At 39.4% G+C, this 16677-nt stretch overlaps 1 protein-coding gene across 1 annotated transcript in view; it reads left to right on the plus strand.

Moving 5' to 3' along the window:
* Positions 1 to 16235, plus strand: part of ZMYM2 (zinc finger, MYM-type 2) — an 80856-nt gene extending 64621 nt beyond the window's left edge. The window contains exon 16 of the mRNA XM_006894123.1: positions 15985 to 16235. Within this exon, the coding sequence (XP_006894185.1) occupies positions 15985 to 16235 (251 nt within the window). The remainder of the gene's footprint in view (positions 1 to 15984) is intronic.
* Positions 16236 to 16677: the final 442 nt, after the last annotated feature.

Below are 16677 nucleotides of genomic sequence, written 5' to 3' on the forward strand. Positions count from 1 at the left end.
CTGTAATTTGTTGTGTTTTATATGGTCAAATGCCCCTGTATGGTCAATAAAACTCAAGTGTTCAGAATTGGTGATTATTAAGTCAGTGCAAGTCAATAAAACATAATATTAGAAAATATAATAATAGTAATAGAAGAGTGTTGAATATACCATGGACTGCTAGGAGAACAAACAGGTTTGTCCTGGAGAGGGTGAAGCCAGAATATTCCCTGGAGTCAAGGATTCTGAAGCTTCATCTGACATACTTTGGGGAGGGACGGTGCAGGAGAGGAAGACCCTCGATGAGATGGATCGATTCTGTGGTGGGAATGAATGTGTTTGAGATAGCGAGATAGGCACAGGATAAAACGGCGTTTAGGGCTCTTGTACATAGGGTCGCTATGAGTCACAAACAACTAGATGGCACATAACATTATTAATAGTAATATAATGATAATATAAATAATAGAAAATATTTTCTATTCATGAACGACTATGGGCTTTTAACAAAGCCTTAACATAGATGCTGATGCTAGACTTAGCTCAAAACACACTGTCAGCTGAGTCAATTCTGACTACAGGACAGAGAAAAATTGCCCTTGGGGGTTTCCAGGGTGGAAATCTTTCTGGAAACGGACTTATTCATTGTTCATTTACATTTCAACCAAGAGGGTTTTTTTTTAGTGTGTGCACTTTTGTTTAGTTATACACATCAGAATCCTTTCAAATTATAAGGGTTTAATGTCTTTATTTTTAACTGAAAGTGTATGTGCCTGAAAATTATCCATTCTTCACAGAAGCGAATTCTTTTTTTTTTTAAAAATAAGTTTTTGATTTTAATGTCATTTTAACAAAAGTTTACAGAAAAATTAGATTTTCATTCATTCAGTGTTGTACATTTTACCCCCTCTCTCTCCCTTTCCCCTCCCCAAGCTGACTTTCCCCCCACTAGTTTATTTATAGAATTCTAATACAAATTTGAAGAAATTCTTTGAATTTCCCTTACCCCCTCATCAAATGGTACAATCCAATATTTAATCCCCACTTCCCCCTGTACATCCACATCCCTCTGCTTCCAGCCTCTCCCACCCCTCCTGGATCCTTATACTCCTCCTACAAAAACGGTCTAATATAATATTTATTCTTGTGGGACTGAGTTCACTCAGCATAAAGCTCTCCAGTCCCTCCTAAGTTAGGTAACAATTTGCTCCTGCATGCTGCATAGTACTCTCTTGTGTGAATGTACCATAATTTCTCAATCCATTCGGTTTGTGGTTGGACATTTGGACTGTTTCCAACGTTCATGTGATGGTGAATAATGCTGCTATGAACACTGGTGTACAAATCTCATATTCTCAGGGTCTATTCCAAATAGTGGAATAGCTGGGTTATTTGGAATTTCTATGTTCAGCTTTTTGAGGAAGTGCCAAACTGCCCAGAAGCTAATTCTTAAGCTGCTTCAAATTTGGTATGACTAATTAATATCCTTGGTACCAGCAGTCAGGAAATAAAGGAGATGCATTGCACTGGGAGGAATCTGCAGTTAAGGACCTCTCCAAATTATTGAGAAGTAATGATGTCAGTTTGAGGACTAAGGTGTGTCTGATTCAGCCCATAGTCTTTCTGATCACTTGCTAATGCATCTGAGAGCTGGACAATGAATAAGGATTACCGAATAAGAGCCATATTTTTCAGCTGTGATCTTGGAGAAGAGCACTGAACACCCCATTGTCTCCCAAGAGAACCAAACAGATAGGTCTTGGAGAGGGTGCAACCAGAGTGCTCTTTAGAGGCAAGAATGGTGAGAATTCACCTCACATACTTGGGACATGTTGCTAGGAGGGGCTATTTTTTTGGAGAAGGACATGATGCTGGAAAGGGTGGATTGACACGGTGACTGCTGCACTGAGTTCTTGTGTGTCAGGAAGTCAGAAGAGGATGATGCAAGATAGAACAGGATTCATGTGTTTTATTCATAGGGTCATTGTGTCATACTCAAAGGCACCTAACAACATTTGTTAAAAATCAAATCAAGCTAAGGAAAACAACTAGAAGACAGTTGCTTTAGTTTATTAAATTGTTCTTTTAAGCAACTGCTCTTGTCAGAGGGTAGTAAATTTAAGCTTTGTTTTCTTTGGATACTTTTTTGGCTGCTGTGAATATAATTACATTACCTCATAATTGGTAATATAATGTGGTAAAAACAGTTTTCCTTGTTTGGCTAACAAGTGAGCCATTTTGAAATTTAGTCACAGTCTCATTTCTATTTATTATTTTCTATGAATAAATTTTGCTGAAATACCGTTACAATTTAAATTTGGTGGTTTTTCTAACCATTGCTGTCCTGTGAATTTGAAATATGTATTGTGAGTGTTTATTCTGGTAATATTCATAGATTAGATAGATGGATAGATAGATAGATGATAGATCAACTGGATAGATAGATGATAGATAGATAGATAGATAGATAGATAGATAGATAGATAGATAGATAGATAGATAGATATAGACAGATCAGATTGGTTATTGGAACCTACTAGGGTTCTCCTATAGAGATTACAGCCCTATAGGGCATTTCTATTTTGTCCTATAGGGATTGCTATGAAAATTGATTTGATGACAAAAGGTTTCATTTTTTTTTTTTGTTTTATGTTGTTATTAGGTGCCATCAAGTTGAGTACAACTCATAATGACCCTGTGAACAACAGATCTGGACCTTTCCCTATCCTGTGCCATCCTCATCATCTCTGACAGACTCAAGTCCAGTGCTGAGCAGTCATTGTATCAGTCCATCTCACTGAAGATCTTCCTCTTTTTTCCTGACCCTCCACCTTTCCAAACATGATAAATAACCCTTTCCAAAGAATAACCTCTCCTAGCAACATGCCCAAAATATGTGAGATGAAGCTTCACCATCTTTGCCTGCAGGGAGCACTCGGACTCCAGTTTCTCCAAGACTATCTGTTTGTTCTTTTGGCTGTTCAGTATTCTGCAGCACCACAAGTCAAAGGCATCAGTTCTTTTTTTGTCATCCTTATTGTCTAGCATAACAAGTGATTGAAAAGACCATGCGCCTTGGTCCTCAAACTGACATTGCACCTCAGTATTTTGTAGAGATCCCTGACAGCAGATTTCCCCGATGTGATATATCTTTTGATTTCTTGACTCCTATACCAAGGGTGTTGATTGTGGATCCACATAAGATGAAATTGTTGACAATTTCAATCTTTTCCATCTGTTACAATGTTGTTTATTAGTCCAGTGGTGAGGATTTTTGTCTTTTTTTTTAAATGTGCCTTCTTAATATTGAGATGCAATCTATACTGAAGACTGAAATACTTTATTTTCTGCAGCTATTATTTCAAGTCTTCTATCAAGCAAAATTGTGTCATCAGCATAATGCAGGTATTGATGAGTCTTTGTCTAATCCTAATGCCACATTCTTCTTCATAGAGTCCAGCTTCTGTAATTATTTACTGAGCATACAGATTGAATAGATATGGAGAAAGGATACAATCCTGACACACACCTCTCTTGATTTTAAACCATACAGTGTTTCCTTTCTATGTGCACAGAACACCTTCTTGGTCTAGGTACAGGTTTTATGAGTTTATGTTATGGGATTCCCACTCTTCTCAATGTTAGCCATACAGTCAAGTGTCTTTGCATAGTTAATAAAGCACAAATAAACACTCATTCTTTGATTTCAGCTAGGATCCATCTGACATCCACAATGATAACTTATGTGCCACAACCTCTTCTAAACCCTGCTTGAACTTCTGGCAGTTCTCTGTCACTGTTTTGTCCTACCATTGATTGTTCTATTGATTGTCAACAATATTTTGCTTTCATGTGATATTAATGATACTGTTCGATAATTTCCACATCATCTTTCTTGGTTTGTTGGCTAGGTAGCTGAGTTCCTTGTTTAATGGCACAGACTGGTGAGCACGTCCAGGGTTGCTTCAGTTAGTTGTAACATGTTGATTTGTATCCCATCAATTCCTGCGTGTTTTTTTTTGTTTGTTTGTTTTTGGTTTTTTTTGCCAGTGCCTTCAGTGCAGCTTGAACTTCTTTCCTTATCACCATTGGCTCTTTATATGCTACTTCCTGAAATGTTTTGGTGTTGACCAATTAATTTTTTTACAATGCTTCCATGTATTTCCTCCATGTTCTTTTGATGCTTCCTGGATCATTCAAGGTTTTACCCATAGCGTCTTTTGGTATTGCAACTAGAAGCTTGAACTTGTTTTTCCATTCTCTCAGTTTGAGAAATGCTGAACAAGTTCTTTGTTATTCTCTAACTCTAGCTCTTTGCACATTCTAATACTTTGTCTTCTCAAGGTGCATTTTGGAATCTTAGTTCTTCTTCCCTTTGTTTTGGCTTCTCGATGTTTTAGTGCAAGTTTCAGTCTCTTCTGACATCCATTTTTATTCTTTCTTATTCCTCTGTCTTTGTGATGACTTTTTGCCCTCTTCATGATGATATCTTTCATATCATCCCACAACTCTGGTCTTCAGTCATTGGCCTTCAGTGCCTCAAACCTGTCCTTAAGATGATTGGGATAGACTAATGGTTGTATTTTAGTTCTCATGTATCATTGAATACTAATGCTTTTCTGTCTAATTAATTACAGAATAACCCACACTCTACTGTACCTTAAGAGCATGCCATCCAATGTTTTTTGTTTGTTTGACATGGAAGGTATTGACTTTAAAAACAAATAATACTAAGTGAAATGTTGATATATGGCAAATCAAATGGTACCAAAAATATTGTCACATTATAACAAATCAAATGGTACCAAAAATATTGTCACATTATAACAATCATTGTGATTTGTAGTGTTCAGCTGAGCAAAGCTGCAAGAGCACCACCTACGGTCTCGATTGCTGCCCAAAAGCCACCATAGATAACACATGAACAGATGAGCATGGCCTTGTTCCAGTAGGATGATATTATGGATGCTGATGTTTTAAACTCATGTAATTCTCATGTATCACTAAATACTTCTAACATTTCAACCATTAAAAAATATAATCCCCATTCTTAGCTAATGTGCCACTTGCACTCTAGAGATTGCTCACTAGCTGCTTGTTGGTGTCAGCTCAGACTCAGCGAACCGACGTGCAAAAGAACCAAACCTTGCCCGGTGCTGTGCCGTCTTCACAAGCTTTGCAGTGTGTAAATCCATTCTAACAATTAGTGTGTCAATGCATCTTGTTACAAATCTTTCTTTCCTTTGCTCATTAGTTTTCCAAGTGTGCCTTTTCCCCAAGGACTGAAACTTGGACTGAAACCTGATAACATGCCCCTAGTGAGATGAAGTCTAGTAAGAGAATTAGGATCCTAGCAGATAAACTGACTCCAGAATCTGTTGATAATCCTTGCACTATTTGTTTTTGAAGTTAAATATAAATTTTTTTAAAATTTTATTATTTTGTGTGTATACCGTCAAATCAGATCTGACTCCAGGAGAGCATCTGGTGGATTCAAACCGCGTACCTCTGGGATTGCATCACAGCTTCTTGCCCCTATGCCACCAGAGCTCCCTAAACATTAATGTTTTAAAAATGGAAAGCAGACAAATATAACCAGCCAGCCCACAATACACCAGTGATATGTTCCAGAACCTCAAAAAGTATCAGAAATTGGAGGTACACGCACTCTAGTGTATCCACCATCACTATCCACCCACTGAGGTGGAGTTGATTAACATTCACCGTGACCCCGTGTGGGGTTTCTGAACTGTAAATATTAATGGGAGAAGACTGCTTGGCTCTCACGGAGCAGCTGGTGGATATGAACCATTAACTTTTCAGTTAGCCATCTCCACACATGCCAACAGACTTCCTGGAAAAGTCTTCAGAGGGAGCCAGTTAGCTATGCAGCCTTTCCCACATCCATAAGATTCTTGTGGTTTATTCTCTAGAGAGAGTGAAACAGGATTGAAATGCAAGAGATATCAGGCAGCAATAAATACTGCTTTGAAAAAAGGAAGATTTAGGAAAATACTGAAAGAACCTTGGCTTCCAGGATGCAGAAGATTTGAAAGATTTGAGGATTATTTTTTTTTCTGGGAAAAGAAAATCTGGCCCAAAGTAAAAGAATTTCCTACAGTTACTAACATTAAGTTTATTTTGTTCATGTCATAAGGAAAGACCACTAGACGTCCATCTCATTTGACAAAGTATAAAGAACCAGCAAAAACAAGGGAAATCCTCCAAACCCTGCAACAGTTGACTCAAATGTATCCACAATCATGAAGATGGCCCAGGAGGGGACAAAGTTTCATCCTGTTAAAGTCATTATATGAGTCAGAATTAGCTCAATAGCAATTAACTTTAAAGGCCAGAAAAACATACTCATGCCCCAAGAACTTTAATTTTTAGGATTTCCTCCTTTTTATTTTTTATTTTATAGTGCTTTATTTAAAAAGTTCATGTACATAGTTTTTTCACACCGGATTTTTCCCATTTCCTTAACTCACCAGTCCCTCCACCTGTTGAATTGTGTCACCCTATGATTAATGCCCCCTTCCTCCTTGTCCATCCTCACACCTCGGCTCTCACCCTCTTCTCCTTGGAGCCTCATATTTTATAATAATGATGAGTTAGTTCACTCAGCATAATGCTCTCCCGTCCCTTCCATGTTAGAGATTTACAAAATCATTGCTCCTGTGTGCTGTGTAGTATTCCATCATGTGAATGCGCCATAATTTCTCAATCCGTTTGATTGTGGTTGGACATTTGGACTGTTTTCCATGCTCTTTCCCCTCTTAAGTAAGAATTGACTAAACTGTGAAGAAAAGGAAAACATGCAATATGGAGATCAAAATAAAATGAAGATGGAAGAAAATTTAAGAGAAAACTAGCATTGATACTCAAAGATATGCATAACCAGGAAATAATCAGCAGCTATGAAAAAAAACCATTAAATGATAAATAGTTCCTTGAAATTAATACTGAAAATTTATGGAAAAAAATATTTTCCGTAAAAAACTGATAAGCTTGAGAAAAATCTCACTGAAAGAAAACCAAAAAGATGAAAAAGGGGGTGAGGAAATAGAAAACTCAACCCAGGAGATGCAGGATCAACAAAAAATGCAAAAAAGAGGAAACAAGGTTTGGGGAGGAAAATAGCAAAGAAATGAGGGGGGGGGAAGCTAAAACTGGACAAGATGATTATCCAGATTATAAGGGTTTGGGGGTATCCAGAATGATTAAAAAGCCCAAGACATTTCATTGTGACATTTTGAAAATAAAAAATCTAGTTAAGAAGATCCTAAAGTTTCCCCAGAAGAATGGTAAAAACCCATCAGATCACATAAAGAGAATTGGGAATCTGAATGGCCTTTTTGTGTATTTTTTTAATTTAAATTTGTAATTAAAGTTTACAGAGACTTTGTATTTCCATTCATTGTTGCGCTGAATGAACTTTTTGTTGATTTTCTTTTGTGGTTGAGAATATAAACAACAAAACATACACCAATTCAACTGTTTTCACATGTACCTCTGAGTAACTTTTATTACATTCTTCAATTTGTGCAACCATCTTCATCCTTTTTTACTCTTCCACCATGAACATAAACTCACTACCCCAAAGGTTCCTGTCTTAATTGAGTTGTTATTTTCACTTTGATTCCATAGAGATCTTAAAAGAGCCTAATATTCAAAATTGATATCTGTTACTTTGTTATTGTTTTTAGGTGTCATTGAGACAACCACAACTCATAGAAACTCTGTTAATCCTGCTTTATTCTGTGCCATCATCATCTCTGATATCTTGAGCTCATTGCTATCACCACTTAATCTTTTTGAAAAATACTAGTTTACAAAACTAAAATACAATGTATATGAACTTTATGAACTTTGTACGTAAAACAGTATACAATTATTACCTAACTTGAGAAGGACGGAAGTGCATTATACAGAGTGAAATAACTCAGTCCCACAAGGACCAATACGTAAAATAGCCACTTCTTTTGCTGACCCTACACCTTTCCAAGCATTATGTCTTTTTCCAAGGACTGGACCCTTCTAACATGCCCAAAGTATGTGAGATGAAGCTTTGTCAGTCTCTCCTCTAAGGAGTACTCTGATTGCACCATCTACAATAAATATTTGGTTTTTTGGCAGTCCATGAGATACTCAGTACTCCAACAACACAACTCAGACATCAATTCTTCTGTCATCTTTATTCATTATCCAAGTTTCAGATGTATAACAAATAATTGAAAAGGTCATGGCTTGAATCAGGCACACATTAGTCTTTAAATATCTGTGTTTCATTGACTATGCAAAGGCATTTACTGTGTGGATCACAAATGATGGCTAACCTTGAGAAGGACTGGAATTCCAGAACACTTCATGTGCTCATGTAAAACCTATACTTGGACCAGGAAGCAGCAGTCAGAACAGAGCAAGGAAATACTGCATGGTTCAGGATCAGAAAAGGTGTGCGTCAGAAATTCATCCTATCTCCATTCCTTTTCAATCTATATGTGGAACAGATCATTTAGGAGGCTGGATTTCATGAGTTGGAATGTGGTATCAGGATTGGAGGAAGATTCCTCAACAACCTGTGTTATGCAGATACTACAACTTTGCTTGCTGAAACTGAGAACATGAAGTGTTTGATACAAAAAAGTCAGACTGTAGTCTTCAATATGGAATGAAGCATAACATAAAGAAGACAACGATTCTCATCACTGAGCTAAATGGCAGCATCATGATAGATGGAAAAGAGATTGAGGTTGTTAACAATTATAGCTTGCTTGCTCCATAAATTTGTAAGCCAATCTAAGAATTAAAAAAAAACTGATTGCATTTGGAAAGTTTGCTGTCACAGACCATTCTAGAGAACTGAAGAGCAATGATGGCAATCTGGAGACTAAGGTGCGCCTGATCCAGGCCATGGTCTTTGCGGTTACTTGGATCATAGAGCTGAACCTTAACTAAAGGTGACAGAAGAAGAATCAATTCCTTTGAGTTGTGGAGGTGGAGAAGAGTATTGAACATACCGTAAACTTCCCAGAGAACAACCAGGTCTGTCCTGGAGAAGGTGAAACTTAGTTGCTTCTTGGAGGCCAGGAGCCTGAAGCTCCATCTCACATACTTTGGGCACGTAGTCAGGAGGGACCAGTCCTTGGAGAAGGACATCATGCTTGGAGGGTAGAGGGACCCTGCAGGAAAGTGAGATGGATTGACTCAGTAACTGGAGTAGTCAGATTAGGTGTACTGGAGACAAAGAGATTGGCTCAGAATAGGGCAGGGTTCAGACCTATTGTACATAGTGTCGCTGTGAGTCACAAGCGACTAGATGGCACCTAACAAGAAGCCAAACTAGATCATCTCTGTATCTAAACCAATCTAGAAGTTCTTTGTACTGTTTCTCTGTAAGCCAATCTAGAACTTCAACCATATATGAACTTCTGGTTTACTAAAAACTTGTAGTCACATATTTACAAATGGCATGAACATATTGGGCAGGAATTGGACCCTTAAGACTTATCAGGGCATCTGCCACTATGAAAGAACCTCATCAGACAATAAAAGAGTCATAGCCCACGCACAAGTGACTGCAACAGACAATGAAGCAATAGGAAATGAAGCCAGAGGAGGAAAGAGAGGATTTCTACCAGCTTTTACAGTCTGAAATGGTTTGAACATGCAACCAAGAGTCATTCATAATAATTGGTGCCTGGAATGCAAAAGTTTGGAACAGAGAAGAAGGACCAGTAGTTGGAAAATAAAGGCTTGGTGTCAGAAACTAGGCTGGAGAGAAATCACAGAGTTTTGTACAATCAATGGTTGATTCATTGAAAATAGCTTTTATAAAAAAAAACTCAGATGGAGACTACACACATGGATCTCACCTATGAGGAGTCAGATTGACTGCATCTGTGGAAAGACTCTTCGGAGAAGCTAAATATGAGCTGTGAAAAACAGGCTAGATGTTTACTATAAAAGACCATCAGTTACTCATAGACAAGTTAAAATTGAAGCTAAAGGAAATGAAAACCAATTCACAAGAAACAAAACATAACCTTCAGTCTATCCCACCTGAATTTAAAAACCATCTCAACAGGTTAGAGTCACTGAACACAAGGGAACTAATAGCAACTGAACTGTGGGATGATATCAAGGATAATAATCCATGAAGAAAGCAAAAGGTCATTACAAAGAGGAGGAAGACTAGACCAAAATCTATGTCAGAAGAGATTCTAAATATTGTACTAGAAGACCAAGAAGTCAAAACAAAGGGAAGAAATCAGGAAGTTAAGGAGCTGAACAGAAGGTTTCAAAGGGCAGTTTGGGAAGACAGAAGCAAAGTATTATAATAAAATGTGCAAAGAGTTGGAGTCAGAAAATCAAAAGGGAAGAACTCACTCAGCATTTCTTAAACTGAGGGAACTGAAGAACAAAACACAACCTCACATTGCAATACTTAAGGATGTCATCATCGGTAGAATGACCCAAGAAGCATCAAAACAAGATGGAAGGTCACTATGCCAAAACAAATGGGCTAACACAGAAGAATTTCATGAAGCAACATATGATCAAGAGGCAATTGTGATGGAGGAAGTTGTAACTTCCCTAAAGGAACTGGCAACAAACAAGGCCCCAGGAATTGATGGCAATTGAATATTTCAGCAAACAGATGCTGCCCTCAATGTGCTCACCAGGTTGTGTCAAGAGACCTGGAGGACAGCTACCTGGCCAACTGACCGGAAGAGATCCATATTTATTCCCATTCCAAAAAAAGGTGATCTGACAGAGTGTGTAAATTATCAAGCAATATCACTAATACCACATGCAAGCAAAATCCTGCTGAAGATTATCCAAGACCAACTGGAACAGTAATACAATGACACAGAAATGCCAGACAGAGAACTTGCCAGAAGTGCATGCTGGGTTTAGAAGATGTCATGGCACTAGGGACATAATAGCCAATGTAAGATGGATCTCAGCTGAAAGCAGAGCGTACCAGATTAATGTCTATTTCATTGACAGCCAAGACATTTGACTGTGTGGATCACAACAAATTGTGGCTAACCTTGAGGAGAATGGGAATCCTAGAATACTTGATTGTGCTGATGAGAAACCTATACTTGGAACAGGAAGGAGTCGTCAGAACAGAGCAAGGAAACACTGCATGGTTCAAAATCAGGAAAGGAGTGTGTCAGGCATGTGTCCTATCTCCATACCTTTTCAATCAATGCAGAACAGGTCATTTGGGAGGCTGGACTTTATGAGGAGAAGTGTGGCATCAGGGTTGGAGGATGACTCATCAACAACCTGTGTTATGCAGATGAAACAACCTTGCTTGCTGAAACTGAGGAGGACAATGAGGTGTTTGCTGCAGAAAGTCAAGGACTGCAGTCTTCAACACGAAATGAAGCTTAACATCAAGAAGACATTTGGCAGCATCTGGACAGATGGAGAAGAGATTGAGATTGTTAACAATTTCACCTTGCTTGGCTCCACAATCAACACTCTTGCCACCAGCAGTCAGGAAATAAAAAAGATTAATTGTATAAGGAAAATTTGCTATCAGGGACCTCATCAAAGTGCTGAAGAACAACAATGTCAGTTTAGAAACTAAAGTGCACCTAATCTAGGGCATGCTCTTTGCAGTTACTTGCCATCCATCATAGAGCTGGACCATGACTAAGAATGACAGAAGAAGAACTGATGTCCTTAAGTTGTGGAGATAGTGTATTGACCGTACCACTGACTACCAAGAGATCTATCTTGGAGAGAGTGAAACCAAGTTTCTCTCTAGAGGCAAGGATTTTGAAACAACCTCATGAAACTATCTCACGTATTTTGGGCACGTGACCGGGGGGACTAGTCCTTGAAGAAGGACATCATGCTTGGAAGGGCAGAAGGACAGCGCAGGAGAGGAAGACCCTGGATGAGATAGATTGATACAGTAACTGGAGCAATGGTGGTAGGTGTGTCAGAGAGTGAGATTGACTCAAAATAGAGCAGGGTTCAGAGCTGTCCTGCATAAGGTAGTTATGGGTCACAAGCCACTCAGTGGCCCATAACAACATCATTAATATCACATGCAAGCAAAATCTTGCTGAGAATTATCAAAAAATGACTAGAACATTACATCATTAGAGGAATTCCAGAATTACAAGCTTGGTTTAGAAGAGGGTGCATCACTAGGGACATCATTGCTGCTGCTGGATGTATCTTCTCAGAAAGCAGAGGGTACCAGAAGGATGTCTATTTGTGTTTTTATCGACTATGCAAAGGCATTTGTTTGTATGTATCACAGAAAATTGTGAATAACACTAAGAATAATGGGAATCTCAGAAAACTTAATGATGTTCATGTGAAACCTATACCTAAACCAAGAAGCTGCTGTACGAACAGAGAAAGGAAATAGTGCATAATTAAAAACTAAGAAAAGACTGCATCAGGAATGTATCCTTTCTTCATACTTTTTCAATCTACACACTGAACAGATCATTTGAGAGGCTGGACTTTATTATGAAGAATGTGGCATCAGGATTAGAAGGAAGACTCATCAACAACCTGTGATAGATGACACAACCTTGTTTGACGAAACTGAAAAGGGTTTGAAGTGTTTGCTGCAGAAGGTCAAGACTGCTGCCTTCAAATAGGTTGCATCTCAACATCAAGAAAACAAAAATCCTCACCACTGGGCCAATAGGCAGCCTTTTAGATGGACAAAAGATTGAGTCTGTTAACGATTTCATCCTGCTTGGATCCACAATCAACAAACAGTTTTGGCATCAGTAGTCAGGAGATCAAAAAGTCAAATTTTATTGGGAAACATCTATTAAGAAACTCTTCAGAGTACTAAAGAGTAATGATGTCAGTCTAAAGACTAATATGTGTCTGATGCAGGCCATGGTCTTTGCAATTACTTGCTATGCATCAGAGGAGCTGGACAATGACTAAGGATGACAGAAGAAGAATCTATGCCTTTGAGTTGTGGAGCTGGAGAAAAGTATTGAATTTACCATGGACTGCCAAGAGAACAAACAGATCTGTCCTGGAGAGGGTGAAACTTAGTTGCTTCTTGGAGGTAAAGATTTTAAAACTTCATCCCACATACTTTGGGCATGTTGCCAGGACGGACCAGTTCTTGGAGAGGGACATCATGCTCAGAGGAGTAGAGGGTCAGCACAGGAGAAGATGAGATGGATTGTGGCACTGGGGTCAGTAAGTGTGGCAAAGTGGTCATGTGTGGGGTGTGATTGGCTCAGGACAGAACAAGGTTCAGAAGGGTTGCTATGAGACATACATAACAACATATGACAAACATGACAGCACATAACAACAATAACAATCTAGTAATAGTTTGAAACTAACACTTTATAATACCTTAAGAAACACTACTCTTTTGCAATTAATAGTGAACCTCTCAATTAATGGGTGCTAACTTTCCACAATATCCTTCACTAATGTAAAACTAACATTCTTTCTATAACATTTTAAAATTAAAATGTTCTTCTCTCTGACTAGAAGAGGAATTTAGAGAGGCTTCCTTGTCAAATTGAAGATCTTTCTATGTTTGCCTACTATCTCTACGAACTATAGCAGAGAGTTACTCCCCAGCTGAAGGCCTTTTTTGATAGTTGTCCATGTATCTGCAATCTGTAGTCCAGAAGCACTCCCTTTGACTTTCATGTCACTCTAAAATGAATAGAGAGGCTCGCACCATCCCTGGAACCATGAAAATCCTGCCTAATCAGTCCAGGGCATGATCACCAAGGCCAAACCCCTGGACATGGAAAAATACTGTGAATGTTCTCACATATTCTATTGTCCTGCATCTCCACAATCTAATCCTCCACTGTCTTCAAGGTGGGGATACAGATTTCCAAAGTTCATACCCATTTCCTATAAGTATATAAAAAAACCTGTTTATCCTCTTCAGTCCATCTCCAAGATTGGTTTTTCTGGCAATAGGTATCAGAACTGTAGTTTTCTAGTAACAAGGCTCACCAGTATAAACAAGCACCTCAGGAAGTCATACTGTAAAGCAAGATGCCAAACCCAAGTCCATTACCATCAAGTGGATCCTAATTCATAGTGAACCTACATGATAGAGTGGGAGCCGTGGTGGCCTAGTGGTCAGAAGCTGCAGTGCAATCATAAAGGCACACAGTTCAAATCCACCAGCTGTTCCACAGGACAAGGATGGATAATCTCTGCCTGTATGATTAACTGCCTCGGAAAACCTGCTGGAGGGTCTGCTATGGGTCAGATCCAACTTGACAGTACGTAATAACAATGATAGAACATAAGGTTCATAAGCTGTCAGTCTTTTCAGATGCAGACTGCTACATTTTTCTCCTAAAACAAGTCTTCCACACCCTTTATAAACCCCTGTGGAATATAATGTGTCATTTGACCATACTCCATCTGCCAGTGTAAATTATCAGAATCCTTGTCATCAATCCCAGTTGGTGGACAGCCCTCCTCCCCTAGGGCTCGTCTCTCTGCAGGCTCAGTGCCAGTCAGCTGTGGGGCTGGGATCCTGTGGGCTGTCCTCTTCCTTGGTCACTCTGTGCAGGACCTAAGGTCAGCAGGGGACTGTCCTGCGTGGCTTCACAGAGTTAAGGCATTTAGGCATCTGGGATTTTGTCAGGTTGAATAAGTACATCCGAATACCCTTACAGAGGTTGTAAGCCCAAGTTATCAAAGCTGCCCTGTAGTTCTACCCTGCTGAGTCAATCCACAAAATGAAGCAGCTGAAGCAGAGTCGATTCCAAGTCACGGCTACTACCCCTGGTGTTTCAGAGCAGAACAATGCTCTATACAATTTTTCAGGAGTCCTAGTGGCATAGTGCAGAAACATATCTGACTGTTAAATAAAAGGTCAGTGGTTCCAATCCACAAGCCACTCAGTGCAGGAGAAAGATGGTAGTCCCCTCCCTTAAAGGTTCGCAGTCCCAGATGTGGGAAGAAGGGCTGCTGTTGGTTGGCCTGAGTGGTCCCCTGGTTTAGGTCACCAGCCTGTATGTCTGAGGAACCTCTGGATAGACTTGAACCTCCAGCCTTTCATTTAACTGCCTATCAAATTAACTCCATTGTGAGTCCATCTTCAAATGGGAAAATCAGACCATCCTTGCAGAAATGCAGGGAGTGGGGTTGAATTTGAGCTGTATTGCTCACTGACTTTCAAACAATATTCTTTAAACATCTACTCATTTTTTTAAATTTTTAAATTGTAATTTGAGTGAAATTTACAATGCAAATTGATTTTCCATTTATCCATCCATACACATTTTTATGAAAATATTAATTACAATGACTCATTCATTCATTACTGTCGAATCTGAACTGACTCACACCTGACCCTCCTGCAGGTTTTAGAGTCTGCAAATCACACGGGAGGAGATCGCCCGTTGTTCTCTTGCAGAGCACCTGGTGGATTAGAACCTCTTGGGAGTCCCCAGCCTCTGGGTTGACGGCTCAACCCCCTGCCCCCACCCCGGCCCCCAGTAGAATTCCCTTTAATTATACCACTTCCCCCCTCTATCCACCTTGTAATTCTGTTCCTGAGATGTCTGCTTAAAAGTTTTAAAGACCCAGGCACCATGCAATGAAGTCGGGTATGTAGTCTTTGTGGACTACATTATGTTAATTTATCTGGATCGATGTCCAAAAAAAAAAAAAAAAATAACAAAAACCCACAACATACAAAACAACTGTGGTCTCTGGACCCCAAAGCCAGTTACTCATTCCCTCAGGGTTATGATTAAGAAGTTTTCACAAGACATTACCTCCTACTGACTCTGTTATGTATGTGGACATATTTATAGCATATGCTAATATGAATGAAGAATTATCATTTACCAAAAAATACTTTTTTCACTGTAGTAATACCCTACATAACAAAGGATCTGCTATCTTAAGATATTTTTCATGGGCAATTCAGTGACATGAATGAGTTTCAGAGTTGAGTTCAACCACCACCATTATGTTTCCAGATCTTTTCTTCACCTTTAACAGGAGCTCAATGCCCCTCGCCATCTGCTCACTCTTCATCTGAAAAGGATGCTGACCTGGGAGTAGGAGACAGCAGAGGTGGCACAAAAGGAAGCCCTGCCAGGAGGGAGTGCCCTCAGCAGGCCAGCGACCATCCACACTGGCAGCCGTGCACTTGGGATCTCCCCAAGCGTCTTCACAAAGAATCTCCTACTGTTGCATATGTTCCTCTTGCTGAGAGGGGTGGCTGTAAAGTCATTTCCTTTGTCCTGTAACACTCTGCTCATTGGCATCCTAGCAACCCTTCATTTCTAGTTGTAAGGGTTGATCCTGGAGCAGGGAAGCATAGGAACTCAGTGGTAGCAGCCGTTGTTACAGTTATTAAGATTCGTGTTATAGGAAGTTGACAAAGCTTATGACGTCTTTCAGTTGGAAAAAATTGCAAATAAATCGTGCCTTTTCCCCTAAATTTGAGGAGCTCCCCAAAACCCCCCTCCATAAAACCCCACCACCCCAGCATTTGAGTATCATCTTTTGTCTTGTGAGCTTGTCTGAATGTACTTGAGTTTGCCTGGTACCTCAGAAGACAGGTCTGTGGATCTTTCTGAAAGTGCCCGGTCTTGAAATCCCCAGGAACACATGGCATCACCATGAATCAAGTGACTGGACACCAACAGTGATTCTGTGTAAATTGACCATTCAAGCGGCTTCTTGTCC

The sequence above is a fragment of the Elephantulus edwardii genome, unplaced genomic scaffold (genome assembly GCF_000299155.1).
Source record: "Elephantulus edwardii isolate Elephantulus edwardi_28Jun2011 unplaced genomic scaffold, EleEdw1.0 scaffold00135, whole genome shotgun sequence".
Taxonomy (NCBI): domain Eukaryota; kingdom Metazoa; phylum Chordata; class Mammalia; order Macroscelidea; family Macroscelididae; genus Elephantulus; species Elephantulus edwardii.